The sequence below is a fragment of the Mauremys reevesii genome, linkage group 1 (genome assembly GCF_016161935.1).
Source record: "Mauremys reevesii isolate NIE-2019 linkage group 1, ASM1616193v1, whole genome shotgun sequence".
NCBI lineage: Eukaryota > Metazoa > Chordata > Testudines > Geoemydidae > Mauremys > Mauremys reevesii.
The window spans coordinates 317,748,244-317,774,157 of NC_052623.1; the positions used below are offsets into that span (position 1 = coordinate 317,748,244).

General features: G+C 41.5%; 1 protein-coding gene across 6 annotated transcripts in view; it reads left to right on the forward strand.

The window, feature by feature from the left end:
- Positions 1 to 25,914, forward strand: part of PTPRZ1 (protein tyrosine phosphatase receptor type Z1) — a 191,831-nt gene that overhangs the window by 46,077 nt on the left and 119,840 nt on the right. For all 6 annotated transcript variants that reach the window (XM_039509988.1, XM_039510007.1, XM_039509998.1 and 3 more), the window contains exon 2: positions 1,608 to 1,673. In XM_039509988.1, the coding sequence (XP_039365922.1) occupies positions 1,608 to 1,673 (66 nt within the window). The remainder of the gene's footprint in view (positions 1 to 1,607; positions 1,674 to 25,914) is intronic.

The following is a 25,914-nucleotide window of genomic DNA, read 5'->3' on the forward strand; positions in this document are numbered from 1 at the left end:
ACCAATTTTTCTATTCAGTGCTGAAATTCCATTGCAGAAAGCTTTGTTCCCCCTATCATCAAATGAAGTCACCAGTCACATGCTGGACAAAGAAAGATTTAGAGTGAAGTCCTGGTCCCTTGAAGTCAATGACAAAATTCCCACTGACTTCAGTGGAGTCAGAATTGACCATTTCTGAAGGGCCACGAAGGAATACATTTTCTGGAAGTGGGAGTTTCTGGTGCCAGTTGCTGTACTTTAGATGTGATGGAGAATGGAAAGAAGGGAATGGGGATGGAATGAAGACTGGAAAGAAAAAGAAATGTTTCATTAGTCCTGCTACCTACAAGTATATCAAATGTGGATGAGCTAAAGCTTTAAAACTGGTCAATAATCTACATTCAAATAAAACTACCAAATACATTACTATTTTGTGCACATTTGCTTATAAGACCGATATAGACTGCAATACTGATGACGTTAGTGTTTTATTTATCCTATATTTACCATTCAAAATCTAAAACAGGTGAATTTAATAAATGTCTAGGCATTAGAAATGATAATTCACTTGTGTCACACTGTCTGGAGTGGCTCGTGACTGTGAGAGCCTACCTCAGGGCAGAGTGTCAGAAAACAGGGCAGATATCCCAAACTGGTAGAGTGTTCTATAATTAGATTTCACCAAGCCATTAACAAATGCAAACTCCTGGATCACTATACTGGTCTAACCATGGAGCCACAGACAGTCCCCCTAGCCTCTCCAGTCTAAATGACCTTTTATGACAAAAATTACATCATATTTAATTTTATGTTGCTACCAGTCACTTACCCCCAGATCAATTGGTATGCTAGATCTTACACCAAAGACAATGCTGGAAGCCAGTTCTATGGTAAACTAACTAAAGGTTTCTAGCTAAGAAAAGGACATGAGAGTTATTGAGAGTTTAAATATAGGCACTGGTGAGTCACAGTTTGTAACTCCAATGGTGGCAGTAATGTTATAAACTGCCACATTCCCAAAAGTCTTTTCCAGAATATCCAAAAGGTGTCTGAGGAACTCTGTTTTGCGTCTGGTACACTTCCCTGTAAGAGTCCAAATAGTCCAGAAATGCAGGACCTTTCCTTGAGTCCATACTTATAGTTTCTTCTCACAGAAAACAAGCTGACAATGTCACTACCCACATGGGCTTTTCCTTTGATAATGGAGAGTGAGGAATGCATTTTGAGTCTTTGACCTCTGATTATCACGCACAATGGCCACTTGCTTTGAAGTTAGCACTTTTCTGTTAAAGTTCTTCATTTGAATTCCACAAGGCTTCTTTCTTGTTTGATGTGTTATTTAGTCCCTGGGGTATACACAATGTAAATGTTTGCTACAACATTATAATGGGATACGATAAGTAAAACCAATGCAAATAACATCCCACTAGTGTTCAAGACATTTAAATACTAAATAAACTCATACCATTAACAATCACTTTGATCTATTCTAATATACAAGTGAATTGGACTGGGTTCTGACATGAGCTGGTATCTGGTCTACCAGCATCACAACTTGTTTGTGGATTCATCCTTTTTTTTTTTCTTGTTACTGATACTTTTCTGTTTTTATTTTTATTTTTTTGTAGATTTGGTTTATGGATACTATAGACAGCAGAGAAAAATGATTGAAGAGATTGACTGGTCCTATACAGGTAAATACATTATGTGACTGAAGAAAATATTTTGATTTGATATTTCACATTCACTATTATAACTCCTGGGGTCTGCAATATAGCTGTAGCTAAAGTTGTACTGGGGACTGAGTTTTATATAGAGAGAGTTTGAAATTAAGTCTGGAAAGTTTGAGGAACAAGTATTGATTCAGTTGCTGTAGAACAGGCTAGATTTGTTTTTCATTGAATTTGTTACACTCAAAACGGCATGGCTCTGATTAAGCAAAGTGGTTTAACATGCAGTGGTCTTTAAGACTTGAGTACTCACCCTCTATTGTTAGGCGTTCTCTCTCATCACCTGTATATCACAATTTGGGGATTATGCAAGGCAGACAGACAGGCCATGGCTGTCTAAGTCCTGGTTGAGGGGTAGCAAAATTATCTGCACCTGCTCTATGTCCACTCCTGGAACTCAGTAGGATTCAGCTTTGGAGCACCTGACTGTCTCTTTTCCACACCAGCTACCACACTGGTTTAACCATCCTCAGGATCAGTCAGTCTGGTACAGAGCTCCCATCTGTGGGAGGGGAGGACTTTAGTGCTGCTTGGGATTTACCCACACTTGTCTTCAGTATGGATTGAATAACAGGTGAATAAGACTTATACAGATGGGCTGTATTAGAACTTCAGGATCCCAGATTTTGCTATAAAGGACTGTGATCTTTCAGATGTATTGAAATGTTAATTTTGTTCTAAAGCATTATTTACATCTTACCCAGAGCCAATTTAAAAAAATGCAAAGTAACATATAGTAGCTGTATATAGCCACATACTTTTTGTATAGCTTTAATTTGTTTAATCACTGTCAAAAGGCGCCAGTATGAGAAGAATCAGGAACCTGGCAAATTTCAGCTTTTAATATCTTTAGTTCAAAAAGTTTCTGAAGCCACAGATAACTTTTCAAATCTAAAAATAGATCTAAACTGATTTTAGTCTCCATCTGTCAGTTTGTAAGGCAAAACCTTTTCTTCCATGGTATAACATGTCTAACAAGTTTGAGCCCAGAGAGAATTGAAGCAGGCAAGTCATAAACCCCTTAACAATGAGTTTATAATGGAAACACCTACTCAAGACACTTTGCGCTATAGTATCCATGGGCGAGATCAATCAGCACAACATTCCTTATTCAAAATCCTTCTCTGTCTTTTGTAAATATTACTCTGTATAAAAGAAGTAGAGTTGATCACAAAGAATGCATATGCTCAGAGGCCAAATCCTGATCCCTGTGCAAAGAACTAGTAAAGCGCTTTTGCACATCTTTGCATAGGGGATTGATATGGGGGTCAGGGCAGGACAGAACCTCCCCTTAGGCCACAAAATACCATCAGAGCTTTTTTTCAGCTGCTACTACACCCTCAGGACTCCATAGGCCACAAAATACCATCAGAGCTTTTTTTCAGCTGCTACTACACCCGCAGTAACACCTCTAATCCATGGGCATCCTCTCTGCCTGATTTTTTTAAAGCTGGATCTGTACCATTCAGATGGACAGACTTAACCTCTAAGAAGTTTGTATCTGGCTGGGACCACACTGCACAGCTCTGTTGCTATGAGACATCCTAAGACTCTTTCGCAAAGTCTTTCCTGGTCTTACATTTTCTAAGTATCTCCTTCTGGATGCATTTGTTGTCACCAAAACTTGAATTTGTCTATGTACTCAATTTTGCCAGCTCTCATAATTTTATGATAACTGTCATGATATTTGGTGTGTTTCTTAAAGATCCAGCTCCCGGAGTCAAGAGATGCATTAAAACTTCAGCTTTCATTTTTTAAAAGTAAGTTTCTACTTACTGGTTGCAGAGAACAGCTTTAAAATGTAACAACCTGAGTGCATTCTAAAGGCTCAAAAGCCAGAAGGCAAATAAAAAGAACCCAACCTTTATTTATTTATTAAATCTCAACATTTTAAAGCCAGTCACATGAATTTTTAAGGCCTGACTGATGATTTTTGAATGCTCAAGGTTGGCAATACGAGGTATGAGGTATGCACATGCCTATTTGCATATGGAAACTAGGGTTTTGGTGCATAAACTTGCATGCACAAGTTTGAATGTAAAGCCCAAACTGAGAAAGTGTACTCATTCTTTGCTCAGACTCAAATTATGCTTGGATTTGATAGCCTTGAATCCTGAGCACTAAAGAGCTTGAGAAATTAGCCTCTGTGGCTGTTGCCTTGTGGCAGCTTTGTGGGCCTTTGGGGCTCGCCAACCATTGAGTTTCATCAGCATGAGGTAGAAGAATTCCCTCTCCTGCAGTTGCACAATTTATTTTAGACAGGTGCCTGTAAGTCTGTTCTGCTAGTAAACAGCAATATAGCCAGGTTTGGACAAACTTCACCCTGCCCACAAATGTTAGTCTAGGGTTACTATATTTCAGGTTATCATAAAGAGGACACTCTGTGGAGGAGGTGAGAAGAGCGGAACAAAATGGGGGGTACAGCTGGGGGTGTTGGAGGGGATACCTGTGGTAGGGGTACTTATTGGAGATGGGGGGGCAGTGACAGGACAGCAGGCACAAGCCCAGGATGCAGCAACAGTTGTTAATCAGCACCTCCCTGTGGGACACCCTTCCCAAGGCTGGGAGCCTGGGCCTGGGTGGGCGGAATCTGGCAGCTGTGGCTTGCAGGGGAATGGACCAATCAGGAAGTGGACTAATTGGGGCTCTTTCTGAGCTACAGCCTGTCTGCTCTGCAAAAACCCCGGACATTTCCTGTTATTTGAAAAATCTGCCTGGACAAAGAAAGGCAGTTCAAAAAAAGAGGCTGTGTCAGGGGAAACTCGGACATATGGTCACCTCCCTTAATGTACTTCTGGAAGGCACTCGTCTGCTACCGTGGGATGATGGTGGCATATGAACTGATATAGAATAGGACAAATGAAAGAATAATTTGAATCTCCCTCCCAAAAATCCTGAAAATGTAATTTAATAATAAACCACTTCATATACCATGGTATTGTTTACATATCTTTTAAATTAGGCTCCTAATAAAATGTTATTAACAACATTGTATTCTGAAGGAATACCTGTTTTTTTAATACACTTCATAATTCTTATTAGGACCCAATTTACTGCTGTGCACTAAACCGTGCATTTGCATGCATAGATCTATAAATCTGCATGTGAAGTAAACTGGTTTGAATACACAAGTGTTGAATTTTGAAGGTGCAAGAAATGTAAGCATTTTGCAGATGTATGTGTAATGCATAAAACAGAAAAATGTACCCTAACAGTTATTTTACTAAGTAAATATCTTTATTTCAATAGGATTATAATTGAGCATTAAATTATCAGATGAAATGACTTTGTCCAGTGTGGAACATTTCTTAATATATGTCACTACTTTAGAAATAATGAGACTGATAATCTTACAGAGAAAAAATTAAGTATACTGAGCAACTACATTTGGTGAAATTGATTATTTGGTGGACAATGAACATTTATATATATTTTGGGTGCAGCAACAATCCCATGTTAATTCAATCTGTAAAACAAGCAACATGAGTTTAAATTATTTTTGTGACATCTACATGAAAGCTTTTGTATGGATGCCATGTTCAAATACGTAATTTTAGCTGGAATAAGTGGCCTACTGCAGCTTTTCTGATATGTCTGGATGAATGTGGTCTGAGAAGTTTCAAGTCTGTGTATATACCTTGTAAACATGGACTCCTACTACAAAGAATCACTTTTTCTCTTGGTGAAATTCTACTCTTAGTCAGGGTTTTATTGTTTATATTCATGTTCCCATGTGCCTCAAATAGGATCTAAATTCTCTGATGAGGCCCCTAGCTTCTGTAGGACTCCAGTGCAGTATTATGCTAAAATTGGAAATTCTGCGCAATTTTCCAGTAAATAAAAAAGGGAGGTATTTTATTGAATTTAATATGTGAATGAATAATACCACCAGTTCAGTATTCCTTGTCTTGTTGTTTGATATTAAATTCAGTTTATACTGCCTCCCAGTGTGCAACATGACAATGCATAACTGCCTTTTGGAAGTTGTCAAAAGCACCAACTTTCACCCTGGCTATTGGGTAAGAGGTAATTCGAGATTGGAGTGTCCAGGAAGGTGTGGGAGTTGTTGAGTAGTTTGGAATTCAGAGGGCTGCTGAGGCTTTTGGCACTGCAAAGGATGCATCTCTTTCCTCCTTCTTTTGAGCTGGGTTGAAGATAATTTTGAACTTTTCTGGCGGGTCTTGAACAACTAGTTTACCACATCAGCAACTCTTGACTCCTGACGTCCCTCTCCGCACCCACCCCAATTGCCTCTGACAATTATGGGTAAGCACTTTACTGTGAAAACAATCAGTGGTGAAATGACTAACCATATTAACATTAACATTGCTATAATTCAACATATCAGCTGGAGCTACTGTTTCAGGTGGTCAGTTTCAATCTCCAGTAAACATCACCGTTCCAGCTCATGTTCAGTTCACATTAAGAAGCTTATCTTTGAAACTGTGAGTGCTGAAAATATTAGGTCAACATTTCCAAACCTGGGTTTGGTATCTAAATCCATAATTAGGCTCCTAACTAAAAGTGGCCTGATTTTTTAGACATTCTGTTAGATTTCCAGTTCTGTTTGTTGCGTATGTATGGACTCAGGTGCCCAACTTTAGGGTTTTTTGACCTTAGATTCTGTTGCCTAATTCCTCAGGACTGGGTAAATTCTGTGGCAAACTCAATGTCATAGAAATGCCAGAAAAATATGTCTTTGCTTATGGAGAGGGTTCAGAGAAGAGCCATGAGAATGATAAAGGGCTTACAACACACATGCCTTATAGAGATTGACTTAAGGAGACCAATCTATTTAGCTTAACAAAGAAAAGTTTAAGGGGTTATTTGATTACAGTCTATAAGTACCTACATGGGGAGCAAATATTTGACAATGGCCTTTTCGGTCTAACAGAGAAATGTATGACACAATCCAATAGCTACAAGTTGAAGCTAGGCAAATTCAAACTGGAAATAATGCATAAAATTTTAACAGTGAATGTAATTAACCATTGGAACAATTTACTGGGAGCATTGGTAGATTCTCCATCACTGGCAATATTTTTAAATCAAAATTGAATGCTTTTCTGAAAGATTTACACTAGGAATTATTTGGGGGATGTTTTAGGGTGGTCCCTTCTGACCTTGAATCTATGAATATTTTAGGAATCAGAGTGTGCTTCTATTTCTCACTCTTCCATGGGGCAGCAGGTAGCTGTGCCACCTCAGCTGGAACTCAGGGAAGGAATTGTGACACAGAGAGCTGACCTTACTTCCCTCTTATTCCCAGGGAAAAGTTATCAACTACCACTCCTGACCAGTAGCTGATTACAACACCATCCCACCTCTGACCTGTGTGCCAGCTAAACTGGGTTTATCTACATATTAGGAGTTCAGAGCTAAGGCTCCACCCACTCTTCACCCCTCTCTGCCCACTTAGCACCCCCCTGTTAGAGAGTGCGATCACTGGGGACATAGCCCCAGCTTCTCCTCCCTATGCCTGATGTGGGAAAGCTGCACTGGTAGGTTGGGAGGAGGGACTTTGCCCACATTTATACCCCTACAAGGTGAAGATCTGTCTCTTGTAATTAAATCATATTAAATTGTGGTTAGATTGCAATTATTAAATACCATTTTTAATAGGATGGTTTCCCCAGTGAAAGAAAACTAATGAATTCCTTCCTTCTTCCCAGGACTAAGTGAGAGATGGCAGGGTGCTGACACATGGGAAACTTAGGTTCAGGAGCAGCCAAGGGCTGATGAATCATAGAATTCATAGAATTCAAGATCAGAAGGGACCATTATGATCATCTAGTCTGACCTCCTGCAAGATGCAGGCCACATAAGCCGATCCACCCACTCCTGAACTAATTCACTCCCTTGACTCTGCTGTTGAATGCTCCAAATCATGATTTAAAGACGTCAAGTAGCAGATAATCCACCAGCAAGCGACCCCTGTCCCATGATTCAGAGGGAAGCATGGATGCATCTGGGCTCCAAGGAGAGGGTGCATGTCACATCATATTTGTATTTATTCCTGCTGGCTACCTACTATAGCAGTATTGGCAGACCTGATATTTCTATTGCCCTGCAGGAAATACATCACTGTGATCATATCCATGTATTAATAATAAATGACCTGATAGATCAGTGCTGTAAGTAACAAAGAAACACCTATTCTACTGTGCTTTGGAGGGTCCCACCCTAATAAAGGTTATAGCATAAAAGATAAAAATAATGTGGATTATTGAATTAGCTGATTTAAAAAGTGGCTCAGCAGAGGCTAGCTTCATTTTCCTAGTTGGCTGTTTGCTTAGGAGGCTGTCCAAATGCTTCTTGCATGATAGTTAATTCCATACATTTGTGTCCCTGTGTTTGGGCAGGCTGATGATTCGGCAACAGAAATTACAACATTACTCATTTCAGTGCATCACAGGGTTGCGGTTTTCCCTGGTATGCAATTACATGTAAACATTATTGACCATGGAGAAGACATTTTAAATCTCTAGATGGACTGTGTCAATGAGAAACAAGCAAAGAACATGTGTAAAATAAATGAGAAAATAACTATATTTATGATCAAATATGTGTGGCCCTTATGTTCCTGTAAATAAAAGCTATGGTTCAAAAGAGCCTGTTCATTCAAATGGAAGCTGCCTCTTTTGTTACAGTAGAATTGGTCTTTGAGCACAAAAAAGAAGGCTCATAACAGCAAATTACAGCTTATTGAACTTTGATGCAATCAACAGTTTTTAGCATAAATTCGGTGGAAAACTAAGTACACAATGCAGATATTGTTTATCAAGTGGGCCCTGGTATGGTTGCACGTGGCCCTTCAGCCTTGGATGCTTGTAGCAGATTAAAGTAACAAAGATACAAAGCATGACCCATGTATGACCCCAGCTCATGTTTGTCCCCAGTTTCATAAAGTTCTATAATTTTCTGCCCTCTAATGATTTGCAGTTAAGACTGCAGTGATCTGTTTGCCAAAATTTCCTGCTCTGATGAGGCCTATCCCATCCCCACTTGGCCCCTGTAACTGCTGCATACAAAGGCAATGGAGCAGGTGAGTAATGCTCAGAATCAACACATCATCTCATTAACTAGATCTTTTAAAAAGATGCTTCAAAGTTACAGATGATCGAGAATGTGTGTGAGGATGTGCCTGTGTAAAGTATGGTACTATTGTTTTGATGAAAATTTCATAGGCTCAAAACGGTGTATGTGGTACCTGTTAGAGATAGGCAATATTAAGCCACACGCTTTTTCTAAGCTTACCATCTCTGGAACATGCACCGAAGTAAAAGGAACAAGCATGCTGCGGTCATCTCACAGTAGAGAATGGGCTGTGGTTAAGTATAATTTAATATGGAGATGTACCTATCTCATAGAGCTGGAAGGGGTATCAAATCCAGTGCCCTGCCTTCACAGCAGGAGTAAGTATTGTCCCTGACAGATTTTTGCCCCAAATGGCCCCCTCAAGGATTGAACTCACAACCCTGAGTTTAGGAGGCCACTGCTCAAACCACTGAGCTATCCTTTCCTATAAACCAACTTCCTCTATAACCATGGATTTATTTCTCACTTGTAAGTATATTCAAGCCATGCTACACTAGGCAAGATGTGTGCTTGAGGAATACTTGTTTCTGAAATGTGCAGATGCTTAACATAAGGTTATTGTCAACCACAAACCAAAATAGATTTCTGCACTGATGAATATCAGAGCCCTGCAAACTTAAGACCTGGTCTGTCACCCTTACTCATGCTCATGTCAGTATCTTACTCCATGAGCAATCCCACTGGGTTGGGTCCAGTTATGAACCTCTTTTGGTGTGTGCATTTACTCATGTGAGTAATCCCATTAGTTTCAGTGAGTCTACTTGTATAAATGTTCACACCATGAAGAAGAGCCATACAATTGACCAGTGACAAGTGTAACATCTCATGGAACAGATCATGGCCCAACCTATGAAGCCTCATAGGGATGTAAGGAGGGGTAAGACTTTTTCCCCCAGTGGCCCTCTCAGCCTGCCCTTATCCCTAAGGTAGGTGGTGTAAGCAGGGGCTGCATGCCTGGTGTATCCCCAGTGCAGGTGAGTGGGGAGTAAGCAGAGAGTGGGAGAAGCACAGACAGGACATAGTTTGAATATTCTACACTGGAGAGTTTTGTGAACCTCCAAGGAGCACATGTATATTTCGCTTTTAATTTTTTTCCCTTTTAATTGGATCCAGTTTGAGGCAGATGAACAACTGCTTAGATTGATATAGAAGCGAGGGGAGCATGGAATAGCCCCTATTGACAGAAATTGCAATCTCATTTATTACTATTTCTGAGCATTCTTAAAGATTTGCTGCAGCTTATTTGCATATTTAGGGCTTGTGTGGGGTGATGTGCAGCTGAGCACTGCCCCAGGGACAGTGCAGGGAAGGACTTATACCTCTAAAAATCGAAATTCCCTCCATGTTTCTTCCTTGCTACAGTGGGATGATAATTTGCTGCTGGCCTACACCAGCATCAAATGACAATACTTCACCACAAGCTCATCTATTCTGGCCAAAGTGTTGGAGGGGCAGAGCCAAGGCTATCCCCACTAATCAGATCTTCCTTTCCACGGCAGCCTGTCTGCACTGGGGGGAAGTATCTAGACCAGTGAGCCAGGACCCAAGATCCAGGTAAGCCTGTACTGGGACACACTGTGGGCATCTTACTCCCCTCTATGTCCCATTTCAGGTACTCAGGCCAGGGGATAATTGTGCCTAGAGAGGATATTTTAAAGACTTTTCAGATTATGTTCATATGACTCAATATTTTTTGGTCATAGATTGTATATTTGTCCTATTTATTGCAATACAGTTTGAGAAACTCAGTTTTCTAGATTCTCTGTACATTTTTATATTTTCTTGCACATCAAAGTATCTCCCCCCAAAATTTAAAATCTTAATTTCTTCCTAGACTCATGGGTTTAAAATGCAGTGTCACACTGAATAGTGACAATATAAAAATGGAACCTTCCTACTCAAAAGATTGGCTCCCTGTGCATATTCAGAGTCATCTGTTCATTTCAGAGTCAAAAATAAGTGTTTTCTGCTCTTGCTCCAGTTAGGCCTTCAAATCCAATACAACTAACAGGGTGTGAACTGGTTCCTGTTCTTCCCTCTTGTGCATCAACAACAGAATTGTTTACTGAGTTCCATACAGTCACACCTGTGAAAACCTGTTCACACCAGTGGGGTTATCCAAGTGTCAATAATGACCTAGTTTGGTTTACAGACTTTCTATTATCATTGGTAATAACACATGTCAAGGCAAGAAACCAGCTTGATTTAGATCTCAGGCTGACTCTGCAGGGCTGACAACTGGGGGGAAAAAATACTTCTAAGATGAGTGCATTTGATCAGGAGTTGTTGAGAAACAATAAATGTTTGAAGTAGTTTATGGAGGGGAAAGAAGTAAATATAAAGGGACTGATCACTCCCTTCCAGGGGAAAATGAGGAAGAGGAAACCTCCATGAGGGTCTTCTGGGAGATTCACCCCCTGTTGCTCCACCAGGGAGTCAAGGTTTGTCTTCCCCTCAGAACAGACAATGAGTTGTGCCCACAAACTGCATCTATCCTCATTGATGCTCAAGGATCCTAGAAGAGCACTGGTAGTTATAGACATCCATGCAGAGGTCATGTGCTCCTGGACTGGTTCCTTGAACTTTGCAGTACCCTCTTCCCGTGACCATGGCTCCATGGCTCAAATGGAACCACACTCTCAAGGTAGGGCTTCTGCAGCTGGTGGTTGCCCCACAATTCCTCATGAAAGGTGGGTCGCCACGGTGGAGGTGGTCCAGTGGAAAGCTATTACAGCCTAGAGCTGTGTTTGTATCTCTGCCATAATTTCCACAGGGCTGGTGGGGGTTGACAGTATACATCCCCCGACCCAACTCCCCACTCCTTCCATTTGGTCCCAGACCTGCAGAATGTCCTCTGCTGCCACAGAGCCAGCTTGAGCCCCTCTTTCAGGTGGAAGAAGTGCATAGTCCCTCTGCACACCGATCAAAGTTGGACATAGTTATAGATATTTCTTTCCATATTGTCACAGTTATACTCACAATAAATCAACTCCATCCCCTCCTCTGGGCCCTTCCTCCACATTCCCCAAGGGCTTTCTTTAGGAGAAATTAGGCTGTAGCTGCTAAACCAGAAAAACTCTATGGAATTCCTTGATCTGACACTCTCAGATCCTAATCCTATTTCAATAGCCACAAATATATTGACAGCTCTAGAATGTTTGTTTTATCAGCCACCTCTTTCATCCATCGTTACAGATTCTTCACTTCAGTACTACGCAATGTGAATTAGAATACTACCAATGAATTTGCGGACTCAGTGACAGTCCTCTCAGGTGGACTTCCTCTGACCAAAATGAGATATTTTAAAGAAATATGTGGGCCTTAAGAATAATGCAGTTAACGGGTGGGAGGTGAGAGCATTGAAACCTGGGAAAGATGGTTGATGGCTGGGAAGAGACTCCCAAGTTAGAAGTTTAGGATACTAGGAATTTTTTTTTAAATATCTGAAGTATCTTAGTTTAACAGAGAGTTAATCCTGGCCAAGGTTGGGTTGTCACAGATCAGCAGCCGTTTATTCTACTGATTTAAAAAGAAACAAAAAATCCTACACTATTTTATTTGATAGTTTAATAGAGAAAAGTGCACAAACTATTGCTACAGTATTTCAACATCAGATAAACGTGGCAGTTGGAATTGCTCCAGTTATTTGCAAATTATTTTCTAATGTCTCAGGTAGCCATGGATTTAGAAACTACTTTTAAAGTCTCTGGCCACTCTTGCATACATACAATCAAGACTGGTAAATGTTTTAAAGTATTGGTTGGATGAATCCTCCACCTGTATTTTTTCTTTTGAATTTTTTTTAAAGCAGTAAAAAATGTTATTTAGTGACTGATACCTCTTCACTTATCTCAGATAGGTACTCAAGAAGGCTAGAGTTATGTTTCGAATATGTTATTTGTGAAGTGAGCCTTGGAATTCTGAGTAGAGTGATCTCTAGGAACTAAATATGAAACATGAGTTCCCAAACTCCTTAATCTGTCACTTTACCACTTTTCAGAATATCCAGAACAGGGTGAAGAAGGAGAGCGACACACAGAAGAATGGATACCATGTAGCATGTTTTATTGGGGGGGGAAGTACAATGATTTAAATAGGGAAATCTGTAGATTCCCCTTGCTTGTAAATCTCTGTATACTGTCAGTACTATTGTCATAAACAGATAGTTAAGGGTTAATGTCTCTTTTACCTGTAAAGGGTTAAGAAGCTCAGTAAACCTGGCTGACACCTGACCAGAGGACCAATAAGGGGACAAGATACTTTCAAATCTTGTTGGAGGGAAGTCTTTGTTTTGTGCTCTTTGTTTTGGGGGTTGTTCGTTCTCGGGACTAAGAGGGACCAGACATCAATCCAGGCTCTCCAAATCTTTCTGAATCAGTCTCATGTTTCAAACTTGTAAGTAGCACAGGCAAGGCGTGCTAGTCTTATGTTTGTTTTCTCAACCTGTAAATGTTCCTTTTTGCTGAGAGGATTTTACCTCTGTTTGCTGTAACTTTGAACCTAGGGCTAGAGGGGTTTTCTCTGGGCTATATAAATCTAAGTACCCTGTAAAGTATTTTCCATCCTGATTTTACAGAGATGATTTTTACCTTTCTTCTTTAATTAAAAGGGTTTTTTTTAGAACCTGATTGATTTTCCTTGTTTTAAGATCCAAGGAGATTGGATCTGGACTCACCAGGAATTGGTGGGGGGAAAGGAGGGGGAATGGTTAATTTCTCCTTGTTTTAAGATCCAAGGGGTTTGGATCTGTGTTCACCAATTTTCTGGTGAAGTCCCTCAAGGCAGCCCAGGGAGGGGAAGGTTTTGGGGGGACAGGGAGTGCGCCAGACACTGAATTTCTGGCTGGTGGCAGTGTTACCAGATCTAAGCTAGGAATTAAGCTTAGAAGGGTCCATGCAGGTCCCCACATCTGCACCCTAAAGTTCAGAGTGGGGGAGGAAACCTTGACAACTATAGTATCCTGCTATAACTAATCTTTAACAACATATTTTAACTATCAGTGACAGACTGTTAGTCAAAACCTATGACTGGTTGTCAAAGTCTGTTATTGGATATGGATGCAGGGCCAGATAAAGCAATGTCTGTACTCATACAAGTGAGAGTAACAGATGATAATCTGGTTGCAGGGTTTGTTCAGCCCATCTGAAGTTCATTTGTCCTGCCCTCATCCCCAACTGAATGATTTGTCCTGAAATTACATACACTTTCTGTATATTATGGAAGATTGAGTTGGATGTGTGAAAGGTGGTACAGGACAGGAAGGCTGAGGCAAGGAGAGAGTAAGAACAGAGACAGAGATGAGATGATTTTCATGAAGAGATGCAAGGACATGAAAGGGAACCAGAATGCAGCATGAAAAGCAGCACCTGGGGGACTCCTTTCAAACTCCCCATTCAGGGGCAGCATTAAATGTTAAGAAAATGGGGTTCAGAGGATGCCCTTAGTCAGGAGCATCAGGAAAAGCAGATGGGAAGTTGAGACCTGCTGCTGGCCTCTTGTGTGCTTAAGGCAGTGTAGTATACTGGGCATAGAGGTCTGGCCCCTAAAACAGGATGGGAAGTCGGGAACATAACCCAGATCTCCAAGCTTTGCCACAGACATGCAATGTAATAAGCCACTTTAACATATTATGCCTCAATTCTGAGACAAAATCTGTAAGATGGGGCTAATAGTACTTCACTTCTTCATGGGAGGCAGGAATGCAAATGTACTTAGTCAGTATTATGATCTGTGCATTAACTCCTCCTCACCAATTAGGCTCCTGTTTAGAGAAGTACTCAGTGCCTGCGTTTTCTCAGGACACTCCTTTCACTGTATCAGCCCTCCCTAGCATTTACATTTGTGACTCTGCCAACACTGTCTGATTTTCTTCTCCTGTGACACAATCACTATTTTTCAAAGTGTCTCTGGCTTTGCTTTCTTTCCACGGAGCCTATTTCTCTTTTCCCATATTAAATTATTTCTGCCTAGCCTTTTGGTGTCTTCCTTCCTAGTCCTTTTGTCTACATACTAGTTATAAAATCACTGTCACTAGTTATAAAATCATTCTGCCTACTGTATTCTAGGGAGAAACTCTTTCCAGTATCAAGCAGCTATTACGGTGCTGGAGAAGGAGCCAGCTGACTCTGTTTCCTTGGCTATCTTTGTGCTTACCCTCTCCTCAACTGCCTTTCCCGAAATGTCACAGACACTCTCCAGCATGGTTACCATGGTGCATTCTGTTGGAATGTCTGCAAGAGTTCATACAACCTACCAGCAAATCAGCAACACATTTTAAAAGGTCATGTAATGATGCCAGCCATTTACCTACTGTATTACAATTTGAAGGGCATTATAGTAGGTGCTTATTGGAGCTCACCGGTCTAGTACCCCAGAATCTTCTCCTTCTATCTTTTTGCCCCTCACATTGTGTGTGTGTGTATCTATAAACTACCTGGGAGCTTTTCAAATCAGCTGACTAGTTTATAAATATTAGCACTGCTATAGAACAGTTAAATCCACTGCTCCTTTTGTTCATTATCTTCTTCAAGGATGCTAGAAGATTTTATCCACTTCCTCACAACTGATCAGTCATTTCCAAAAAAAAAAATAACCCTCTTCTTGGTAGACATTGTTTCCTGTTGTGCAAATGTATATCTGTAGATTGGGAATGGCTGGCCTCCAGCTGTATGAAAATTATAAAAGAAAAATCTCAAATTTGTAGCTAGCCACAGCTAAACTGATGCCCAAACAGTGGAGCCCATTTAAAAAAAGAAACATAGATTTTAAAGCACTTTGTGGAATCCTTTAACAACATTATACATTTTTTCTACAATATTTTATTCACTTCATAAACATATTTTCTAACATAAACATGAATAAATGCTTTTGCTCCAAAAGTTAAGATGCTTGTAAATTGCATTCATAGAATCATAGAATATCAGAATTGGAAGGGACCTCAGGAGGTCATCTAGTCCAACCTCCTGCTCAAAACAGGACCAATCCCCAACTAAATCATCCCAGCCAGGGCTTTGTCAAGCCTGACCTTAAAAACCTCTAAGGAAGGAGATTCCATCACCTCCCCAGGTAACCCATTCCAGTGCTTCACCACTCTCCTAGTGAAATTTTTTTTCCTAATATCCAACCTAAACCTCCCTCACTGCAACTTGAGACCATTACTCCTTGTTCTGTCATCAGGTACCACTGAGAACAGTGTAGATCCATCCTCTTTGGAACCCCCTTTCAGGTAGTTGAAAGCAGCTATCAAATCCCCCCTCATTCTTCTCTTCTGCAGACTAAACAATCCCAGTTCCCTCAGCCTCTCCTCATAGGTCATGTGCTCCAGCCCCCTAATCATTTTTGTTGCCCTCCGCTGGACTCTCTCCAATTTATCCACATCCTTCTTGTAGTGTGGGGCCCAAAACTGGACACAATACTCCATATAACACAGGCCTCACCAATGTCAAATAGAGGGGAATGATCATGTCCCTCGATCTGCTGGCAATGCCCCTACTTATACAGCCTAAAATGCCATTAGCCTTCTTGGCAACAAAGGCACACTGTTGACTCATATCCAGCTTCTCATCCACTGTAACCCCTAGGTCCTTTTCTGCAGAACTGCTTCCTAGCCATTCGGTCCCTAGTCTGTAACAGTGAATGGGATTCTTCTGTCCTAAGTGCAGGACTCTGCACTTGTCCATGTTGAACCTCATCAGGTTTCTTTTGGCCCAATCCTCTAATTTGTCTAAGTCCCTCTGTATCCTATCCCTACCTTCCAGCGTATCTACCTCTCCTCCCAGTTTAGTGTCATCTGCAAAGTTGCTGAGAGTGCAGTCCATGCCATCATCCAGATCATTAATGAAGATATTGAACAAAACCGGCCCCAGGACCGACCCTTGGGGCACTCCGCTTGAAACCAGCTGCCAACTAGACATGGAGCCATTGATCACTACCCATTGAGCCTGACAATCTAGCCAGCTTTCTATCTACCTTATAGTCCATTCATCCAGCCAATACTTATTTAAGTTGCTGACAAGAATATTGTGGGAGACCATATCAGAAGCTGTGCTAAAGTCAAGGAATAACACATCCACTGCTTTCCCCTCATCCACAGACCCAGTTATCTCTTCACAGAAGGCAATTAGGTTAGTCAGGCATGACTTGCCCTTGGTGAATCCATGCTGACTGTTCCTGATCACTTTCCTCTCCTCTAAGTGCTTCAGAATTGATTCCTTGAGGACTTGCTCCATGATTTTTCCAGGGACTGAGGTGAGGCTGACTGGCCTGTAGTTCCCCGGATCCTCCTCCTTCCCTTTTGGAAGGAGGGCACTACAGTAGCCTTTTTCCAGTCATCCGGCAGCTCCCCCGATCGCCATGAGTTTTCAAAGATAATGGCCAATGGCTCTGCAATCACATCCGCCAACTCCTTTAGCACCCTCGGATGCAGCGCATCCGGCCCCATGGACTTGTGCTTGTCCAGTTTTTCTAAATAGTCTCGAACCACACCATTACCATTATTTGTTTCAGGTTGTATTGGTCACGTTTTGCTTCACTGCAATGAGGTACACTGAGTAACACATTGTGATAGATGCAACAAATGAAATAGCACAAAATATGGACAGCATCTCAGAACTACAGTTTGTTCTGCTCTGTTTCATTGAAAAATATTTTTTTACATAACAGGACTGAATTCTACTCATGTTGTACTGGTTTAACTCCAACGAAGTCCATAAGATTGGACAACTGTGATTAACAGCAACTGTAACCTTAGATTTTGTAATTATTATTACTGGTGGAGTAAACATCATGTTTTGTTTGGGTGTTAGTGGAAACATTTTTGGATAATTAATGCTGTACTCAGCACAGTTCCCAATTTCTCATAGTCTTCTGAACTGTCATAAGAACATAAAAACGGCCGTACCAAAGGTCCATCTAGCCCAGTATCTGTCTACCGACAGTGGCCAGTGGCCAATGCCAGGTGCCCCAGAGGGAGTGAACCTAACAGGCAATGATCAAGTGATCTCTCTTCTGCCATCCATCTTCATCCTCTGACAAACAGAGGCTAGGGACACCAACTGTCCAATTACATGTCTAATTCCTATACTGTGGGCAAAGTTCATTCCTGGTGTAGCTCCATTGACTTGCTGAGCATGAGTGAAGATATAAGAATTGATTTGTACAATTCTCTGCAGCCTAGCCAAAATACTGCTAATGCCCAAAGTTTCTTTCCTGCTCAAGCATTATAAAATTCAAGTGATTTTTACAGGACTAAAATTAAGGCCTGCATAAATAGCAAATTAATGCTTTAGAAACATTTATTAGTGACTCTATTATTTACTGCATTATTACCCACAAATTCATTTTGCTTTGATACATTTCAATATATTTTTTTAAATTGTAATATTTAACTTCTACTTTAACTGAAATTTTCCAATTGGAATTTGGCCATGTTTCAAATTTTTGTGTAAGGCCCTGAATTAAAGCCCATTGGGGTCAATGAAAAGATGTCCCTTGATTTCAGTGGGCTTGGATCGGTCTCACAGTATAGATACAGCCAACTTTTTTTATAAGCAGTACTAGTAATTTACTTAAATGGAGTAGGTTTCAAAATAATTTACATGTACAACGTTTAGAATTTTGGCCTAATAGTAGTAGTCCTGAGAAATGCATTATGACCATTTATTCTAGCTATAAGATGCATAACTGTACTGTAAAAGTTATCAGGGCAGAAGTTGGAGATTTCAGCAGATGCATATCGGGTCACTCCAGTGTTCCTGCACAGCAACCACCAGCCCCACTACACTTTCCTCCCCATTATTTGCCATGACAGCAAAAAATGGCAAGTACACCTCTCCCCTGATATAACACGACCCGATATAACGCGGGTTCGCATACAATGCGGTAAAGTTCTGACACGCTGCTCTGAGCAGCGTGTTAAGGGTGCCGGGCCAGGCCAGGGCCGAGGGGTTTGATAAGGGGAAGAGTGTCTCCGGGGAGGTCAGGGGCTCCCCCCCGCACAGGGTATGGGGGGGGGGCAGGAGCTATGGGAGGGCACTTTTGGGGGCCCCGCAGTCCCAGAGTGGCCCGGGGGATTAGCGGGGGGGCCGGGAGCAGCCTGCTCTGCTTCCCTTGCCCCAGCGCCAGTCATGTCGCTTGGGGAAGGAGGCTTGGGGGAAGGGATTTCCCCCCCACACACACTCACCAGCAGCAGCGGAAATGAAGCAGCCCAGCTCCAGCCTGCTCCACTCCACTAGCTCCCAGCCGCGGCGCTCCGCTTCCCACCGCAGGTGAGTGCGAAGGGCGTCCTTTCCCCAACCTCCCCGCACTCACCTGCGGCAGGAAGCAGAGCACTGCGGCTGGGAGGTGGCAGAGTGGAGCAGGCTGGGGCCGCATCGCTCTGCTTCCCATCGCCAGTGAGTGCGAAGGGCGTCCTTTCCCCAACCTCTCCGCACTCACCGGCGGCAGGAAGCGGAGCAGCCCGGCCCCAGCCCACTCCGCCAGCTCCCAGCCATGACGCTCCACTTCCCGTGGCAGGTGAGTGCAGGACCTTTCCCCAGCTGCCCCTCAGCAACACGGCTGGGACTGGGGAAAGGAATGCAGAGCTTTGTAGCCCATACTGCTAGCCAACCATCTGCATTCCTGCTGCCATCCACTGTTATTTATGTATACAAGAGATTTTGCATAATATAGCCAGATAATATTAGAATGAAAATGTCTAACAATAGCATAGTTATAAACAAATCAACCAAGCATGAGCAGAGCTGTAAAAACTAATAACTACTTTCAAAATGTCGAGCTAACATCAGCATGTCCTCACCACCCTTTTGTGTACAATGCTTAAAAAACAAACAATTTTATTTTCATTGAACAGCTCATTATCCCCTAATTGTCACAGTCAGATAGGATTTGGCTACCCTACAGTGAGTATAATATCCTGGTGGTATATTTCAATTGATATTCTTATATACTGAAATATAACAAACATAGTAGGACTGTTATAGAGATGGGGAGTTCAGGGCATTTAGCCATTTACAGAATAGAGCTCTTACCTAGTTCTGTACTTTTTTCAAAAAAAGGATACAGTGGGGATGGAAAAATCCTCATAATTGATCTTCTATAACCTGTTCTGATGCTGGGATCACTAGAAGCCAGGGCTGTTGTATGTAAGTTGGTAACCAAAATGTTAGTACATATGTGGGGATACCTACATTTTCCAAGGAAGTTACAGGGGATTTTTAGTTGCACACAAACTCTGAATTGTGTCTAAGACCCCTCTTTGAAAATTTAGAAGTTCTGCTCTTCTGCTTTCCTCACCATGCAATGTGGTGTAATTTTAAACAGGAGAAGAATGTAACACAGGTGTCTTGTATGGGGTATGTAAAGTCTGTTTACAGATATCCTAATATATATCCTGGTTGGCATCCCTCTCTGCCTACAGGGGTGTTGCTTGTCGAGGAGTCCTTCTGGCTCCTGGAGCTTGCTTCTCCTGCAGGAGTTCTTATTGTTACTTCATCCAGGCCCACTTGGCTTTCAGAAGCAGATGCATGGGACCTAGTGTGTAGCATTCCTTGATCAGGTGTGGGCCATCAGAGGGGTGGTGAGGTGGTCTGGGAGGCCACTACCTGAACCTTCCTCACCTCACAACCACAGGACTACTGTATCTAAGGAAGCCCAGCATTGTTATCCAATATACCTGTAACTAACTTTCATTGTTTTAATAATGTTCAATTTAGTAGTAATTCCTAAATTGACATAGGCTTTATTTTTTTGTATAGGGACATATGAAAATCAGACTCTGAAAATCCTTTTTCCTACTATTGTTACAACATCTAAGACTACTATTACTGAATGTGATTAGTGGAGGAAAAGTCTGATTTTTTTCAGTTAGTTTTTGCTGGTCATTTGGCAACATTTTGTGTACAATCACTTTTTCTGTTTCCCCTGAGTAGTTAGCCAGTTTCCTTTTTGTGTTCATGAAGTCAGTTGCATAGTAATACAGAGGAGAAAAAAATTAAAATAGGAAATGTAATAATAAAACCTCAAAGATTGGCAGGCTTACTCAGGAGGAGGTGCAATACCTGAAACTTGTTCATCTAATTTTTAAAAACTGACTGGATGTCAAGCTGACAGTGTCCTTTTAAATCTTTATTGGATATCAATACTGTAATTTAAAAATGAAAAACTTCAATTTAAATACAGTTCATACAGAGACAATGTTCCCAAAAGCCTATTTATAAATCCTCTTCAAAGTTTTCATTAAGCAACTTCAATAAAGGCTGTTTTTGCATTAAGCAACTCATGTAACAGGCAGTTTTCAGAGTTATTCATTAAATATTAATACTGTCGTCCCACAGGACATACTGTTTATACCATCACAGATGCACAATACATCTCAGATCAATGGAGCAATTTTTTTTTCAAAGAAGCCTTTAAAAAAAAAAAACCCTCTGAAACAGCAGTTGATTACAGTTGTCCACAGTGGTTAAATCATGAAGCAAATTAGGAAATATATGTCAGTATCCATTATTCTAATAGGGGCTTTGCAAGATTTTTAAACAATGTAAGTAGATGCCAGACTTACAAAGCAATGACCCCCTTTGTAACAATACCTCCAGCAGAGACAAGAGAACAAAAAGAGAACAAAAATTTCTGTTGACTTGTGCATGGCTGTCAAGTCGATACTTCATAAGAATCCAAAATACAAATCACATTTCTTGAGTGGAAGTTTTTTTTTTCTTTGGCTCCCTCATAAGATGCCCTTTACGTGCTCATTAGACAATCACAGTTGGAAATTTGTAAATTAATTGTCAAGGTCTTCTACTACAAGCATATCTGTCTTACTGGGTACAAAGGACATGACTTGTTATTGCTTGTGTCAATTTGTTTACAGCATTTTTGTAAAATAAATATTTTGCTTTTCAAAATCCATTAAAATATAGTAAGCTTAAATCAATTAACACGTTGAATTAACTTCCTTCATATCCTAGTATGTGAGACATAACTCATTATACTGGAAACCCATCAACCTAAATGATCATCTAACTGGAACATCTGAAGTTCTATAACTGCCAATTTTTCAACAATCATCATCATCATTATTAGCTAGGGAATCATAATTGTTTGAGTGGTTGCAATATTTATTGTACATCGCTAAGCAGTTTGTCATAATACAAAATTAAATTCCATACCTATTTAAAGCCAAGACCAGGGATTACATCTTGCTTGCTCTTTATTTCTTGTGGTGGTGGAGAGTATTTTTTTTTAAATGGCCAAATATTTCTTGAAATTGCTTGTAATTGGATTGTCTTCAACTATAAAATAAAAGAATATTGACAATAGTTTGAGTGAACAAAAAGAAAATCAATTCTGGTGTGAGACTGAATTGATATCCTCATGCTGTTGTCCCTGGGTATTGCACTGCTTGCTACCTTCACAGGGACTGGAGTGGGACAATACCTGATGATAACGTCTAGCAGAAGGGATCTAGGGCTTGGCTACACTTGCAGGTGTGCAGCGCTGGGAGTTACAGCTGTCTTCATACAGCTGTGTAGGGAAAGCGCTGGAGTGTGGCCACACTGACAGCTACCAGCGTTGCAGTGTGGCCACATTTGCAGCATTTGCAGCGGTGTTGGGAGTGGTGCATTATGGGCAGCTATCTCAGCGTTCAAATGGCTGCAACGTGCTTTTCAAAAGAAGGGGGTGGGGTGGAGTGTGACAGGGAGCGTGGGGAGGAGAGAGAGAGAGAGTGGATTTTTGGAGCCGACACTGTGTCAGCTCCCTGCCTTGCAAATTCTGACCATTTCCCCGACCCCTCATTCACTCTTAAAAATGCAAATAGCCTGCAGACCAGATAAGCAGCTGCTCCGATGGACTCCCTTTCCCCCCCTCCCCCACGCCGTGCTGTTTCTCTCCTCAAGCAAACACTAGCTGTAGACATTCATCCCCCTGCCTGCCTCATTCACAGCAAACAGGAGCTGTGTTTGTTTTTTAGATAAGCAGCTCCGGGAGCCCCAAGTTCACAACAAAACAAAGAGAGGCATCATAACAAAACAAAGAGAGTTCTTTAGTTAAAAGCATTATGGGAAAATTCTGGAGGCCAATTACAGCGCTTTTGGTGGCCACACTGGCGGAGCAGCGCTGCATCACCAGCGCTGCAATAGTTATACCTGAGGCAGAGCAGGAGTACAGCCAGCGCTGCAGCCAGGGAGATGCAGCGCTGTATGTGCCTTGCAAGTGTGGACGGTGAGTAAGTTGCAGTGCTGTAAACCCACCACCAGCACTGCAACTCTCCAGTGTAGCCAAGCCCATCCTCTTCAGGCTCCTTCCACTGACGGTCCCACTGTTGGGGGTGCAGAATAGTCTGTGTGACTCGTCCCCATGCCCTATGAGTGCCATTAGAGAGGCAGGAGGACCAGACTCTGGAAGCTCTGTGACTCCACAGTTGCACTGACTGCAGGTGCTCCCTGCATGTGCAGCTCCAATGAAGTTGAGCTGCCAGTGACTCCCTCTGGTCATGGCTGCTCCAGGCCATACTATATAAACTCCACAAGGTGCATCAGGAGGAGGATGTGCTTTCCCTCTGCTCCCACTCCTGGTTCACTCACTTCTTCCCTGGCCAACCTAGTCCCCATTCTGTTCCTCTGTTTGGACTCCTAGAGCAGTAGTCAGACCTCTGCAGAGTGCAGGAATCTTGCAGATTGAGAGAGGGCAGGGCCGAGGAAGGCCATACATGCTCAGCAGGATTCTCTCTCGGCATAAACCTTCAGGACAAAGAGGTGTAATTTAGTTAGAACAGATTAAATCTCCATGCTGTGCAACTAAAGCTAGATCAACAGCAGGTTTTATTGGTGTGCTGACAGTGCCAAAAAAAATTGTTTGGAGTCCAATTGAAAACAATTTAAAAAGAAATGATTAGGGGCAGGATCAGATTATTACAAAGTTTTATCTTGGTTTAAACAAAATATTTTGTTCAACCCAAAACAAAATGTTTGATTTTTATTTTGAGCATTTGCTTAGATTTTTATTTTTTAAAATAAAATTAAAGGAAATTTCAAAATGAAAAGTCATTTTGAATCAAAAAATCGAAGTGTTTCATTTTGAAAATAGTGGAAAAAATAGAGTTTTTTCAGATTTTTATTTTTTTTTCAGTCAAAAATATTCAGTGGAATTGACACAAATTAGTAAAATATTTTAGTGCTGCATTTTTTACTGGAAAATATTCTGGTTGGAAAATTTTGCCCTATTCTATGTGTAATATCCACAGAGGGAGGGGTCCTGAGACAACCACCAGTTGTGCAGTTCCCTATATGCTGTGAAGGGATTGTAGTAAAGCTGGGAGCTGAGATGGCCATGTGGAGAAGAGGTAGATGGCTCTTTCCTCTAGCAGATCCCCTGAGATCTGCAGGTTTAGTAGGCTGGTCCCATGCCATTTCATGATTTCAAGAAGAATTCCAAGGAACTTGAGAATCAAATGTCCCAGATTTAACTTTCCCCTGCAGGAGGGTACCTTGAACAGGAGAACATGACACCCTGCATTTTATTCCAAGACAAGGTTGAGGCAAAAGAACTGATGTTGAAGAAGTCATGTTTGTGCCTGTACTCTATAGAAATTATTCAAAACAGGTCACCATTATATCTGAAAGTAAGTATTGCTACATTCTCAGAAACATTGATTTAATCTGCTCTTTGTTTCTCCTTGCTTTCCTGCCCTTGACGTCTCACCTTTTTTTAATCTAATGTGCCATTACATGCCATGAAACTCACGTGGATGAATCATAATCTTGTGTAATTCACTTTAAAAGGCTTTTGATCACCTCTTTCGCACTAAAATTCCCCTGTAAGTGTTGTGCAAATCATTCACGAATAGACCCCTAACACCCTTGCATCTTCACTATTATACTGGAAGAAGTATATACTACTTGTACCTGTGTGTAAAAAGAGAATGTTACTCTAGTTAATTACTCTGTTCTTTCATACATAAATACTAAAAGAAAAAGGAACACAAATAAACAAGAAACAATCACTGTGTTCAGGGGCAGCTCTAGAAAGTAGGCTGCCCCAAGCAGCGCGGAGCGCTGCGCCGCTCTTCCCCGGTACCGCAGCGGGTCCCCTCTTCCCGCGGCTCCGGTTGAGCTCCTGCCTGCATGCCTGCGGCAGGTCCACCGGAGCCCGGGACCAGCGGACCTGCCGCAGTCATGCCTGCGGGAGCTCAACCGGAGCCAAATGCCGCCCCCCGGGAAACGGCCGCCCCAAGCGCCTGCTTGGCGCGCTAGGGTCTAGAGCCGCCCCTGACTGTGTTCTCTCCATCTCTGGATGTGTCATTGTATCTCATCTTCTCTGTGTCTCTTTTAGGCCATGTCTGCACTGCCACTTATATCGGCAAAATTTATGTCACTCAAGAGTGTGAAAAAAACACAGCCCTGAGCGACATAAATGATGCTAGCATAAGTGGTAGTGCATAGCGCTATGTCGGCGGGACATAGCTATCGCCATTGAGGGTAATTTAATTATGTTGACGGGAGAGCTCTCTCCTGTTGGCTTAGAGTTGCTACACAAGAGATCTTACAACGATGTAGCTGCTTTGGTACAGCTGTGCTGCTCTAAGCTCTCTCGTGTAGACATAGCCTCAGACTGTAATGTCTTCCAGAAAGGAAAATGCTGAGTCCATTGTTGGTGCTAAACAAATAAATGATGAATAAATATATATTAGAATCAAATTCTGCCATCACATACATATGCATAGCTGCACTGATATTAATGTAAACCACACATGTCACTTCCTAGCTCGGGCTGCATTCTAAAAAAGTGTTAAAAGAGAGCGTACAATGGGGCATCCCTAAAAGTAGTTGGTCAGTCAGAGTGAAATTTCCCACAGAATTACTTTTGCTTCCCTTCTAATTTTCTGTGGAGGTTTTGTTTGGTTTTGTGCCTTACATTTTTAACAGGAAGTTTTAAAATTTGTCCAGGGCAATCCTACTTTACATTGATGACCAGTACTCTTAAACATTGTCTATCTATACATACCTTGGTAAGGAAGTGAATCTTAGCTAAATCTGGGGCGATAGGCAGTGATTGGATTTTTTTTTAAAATGTTGACTTTAAGGCCCTTTTTAGCCATTAGTCACATTGT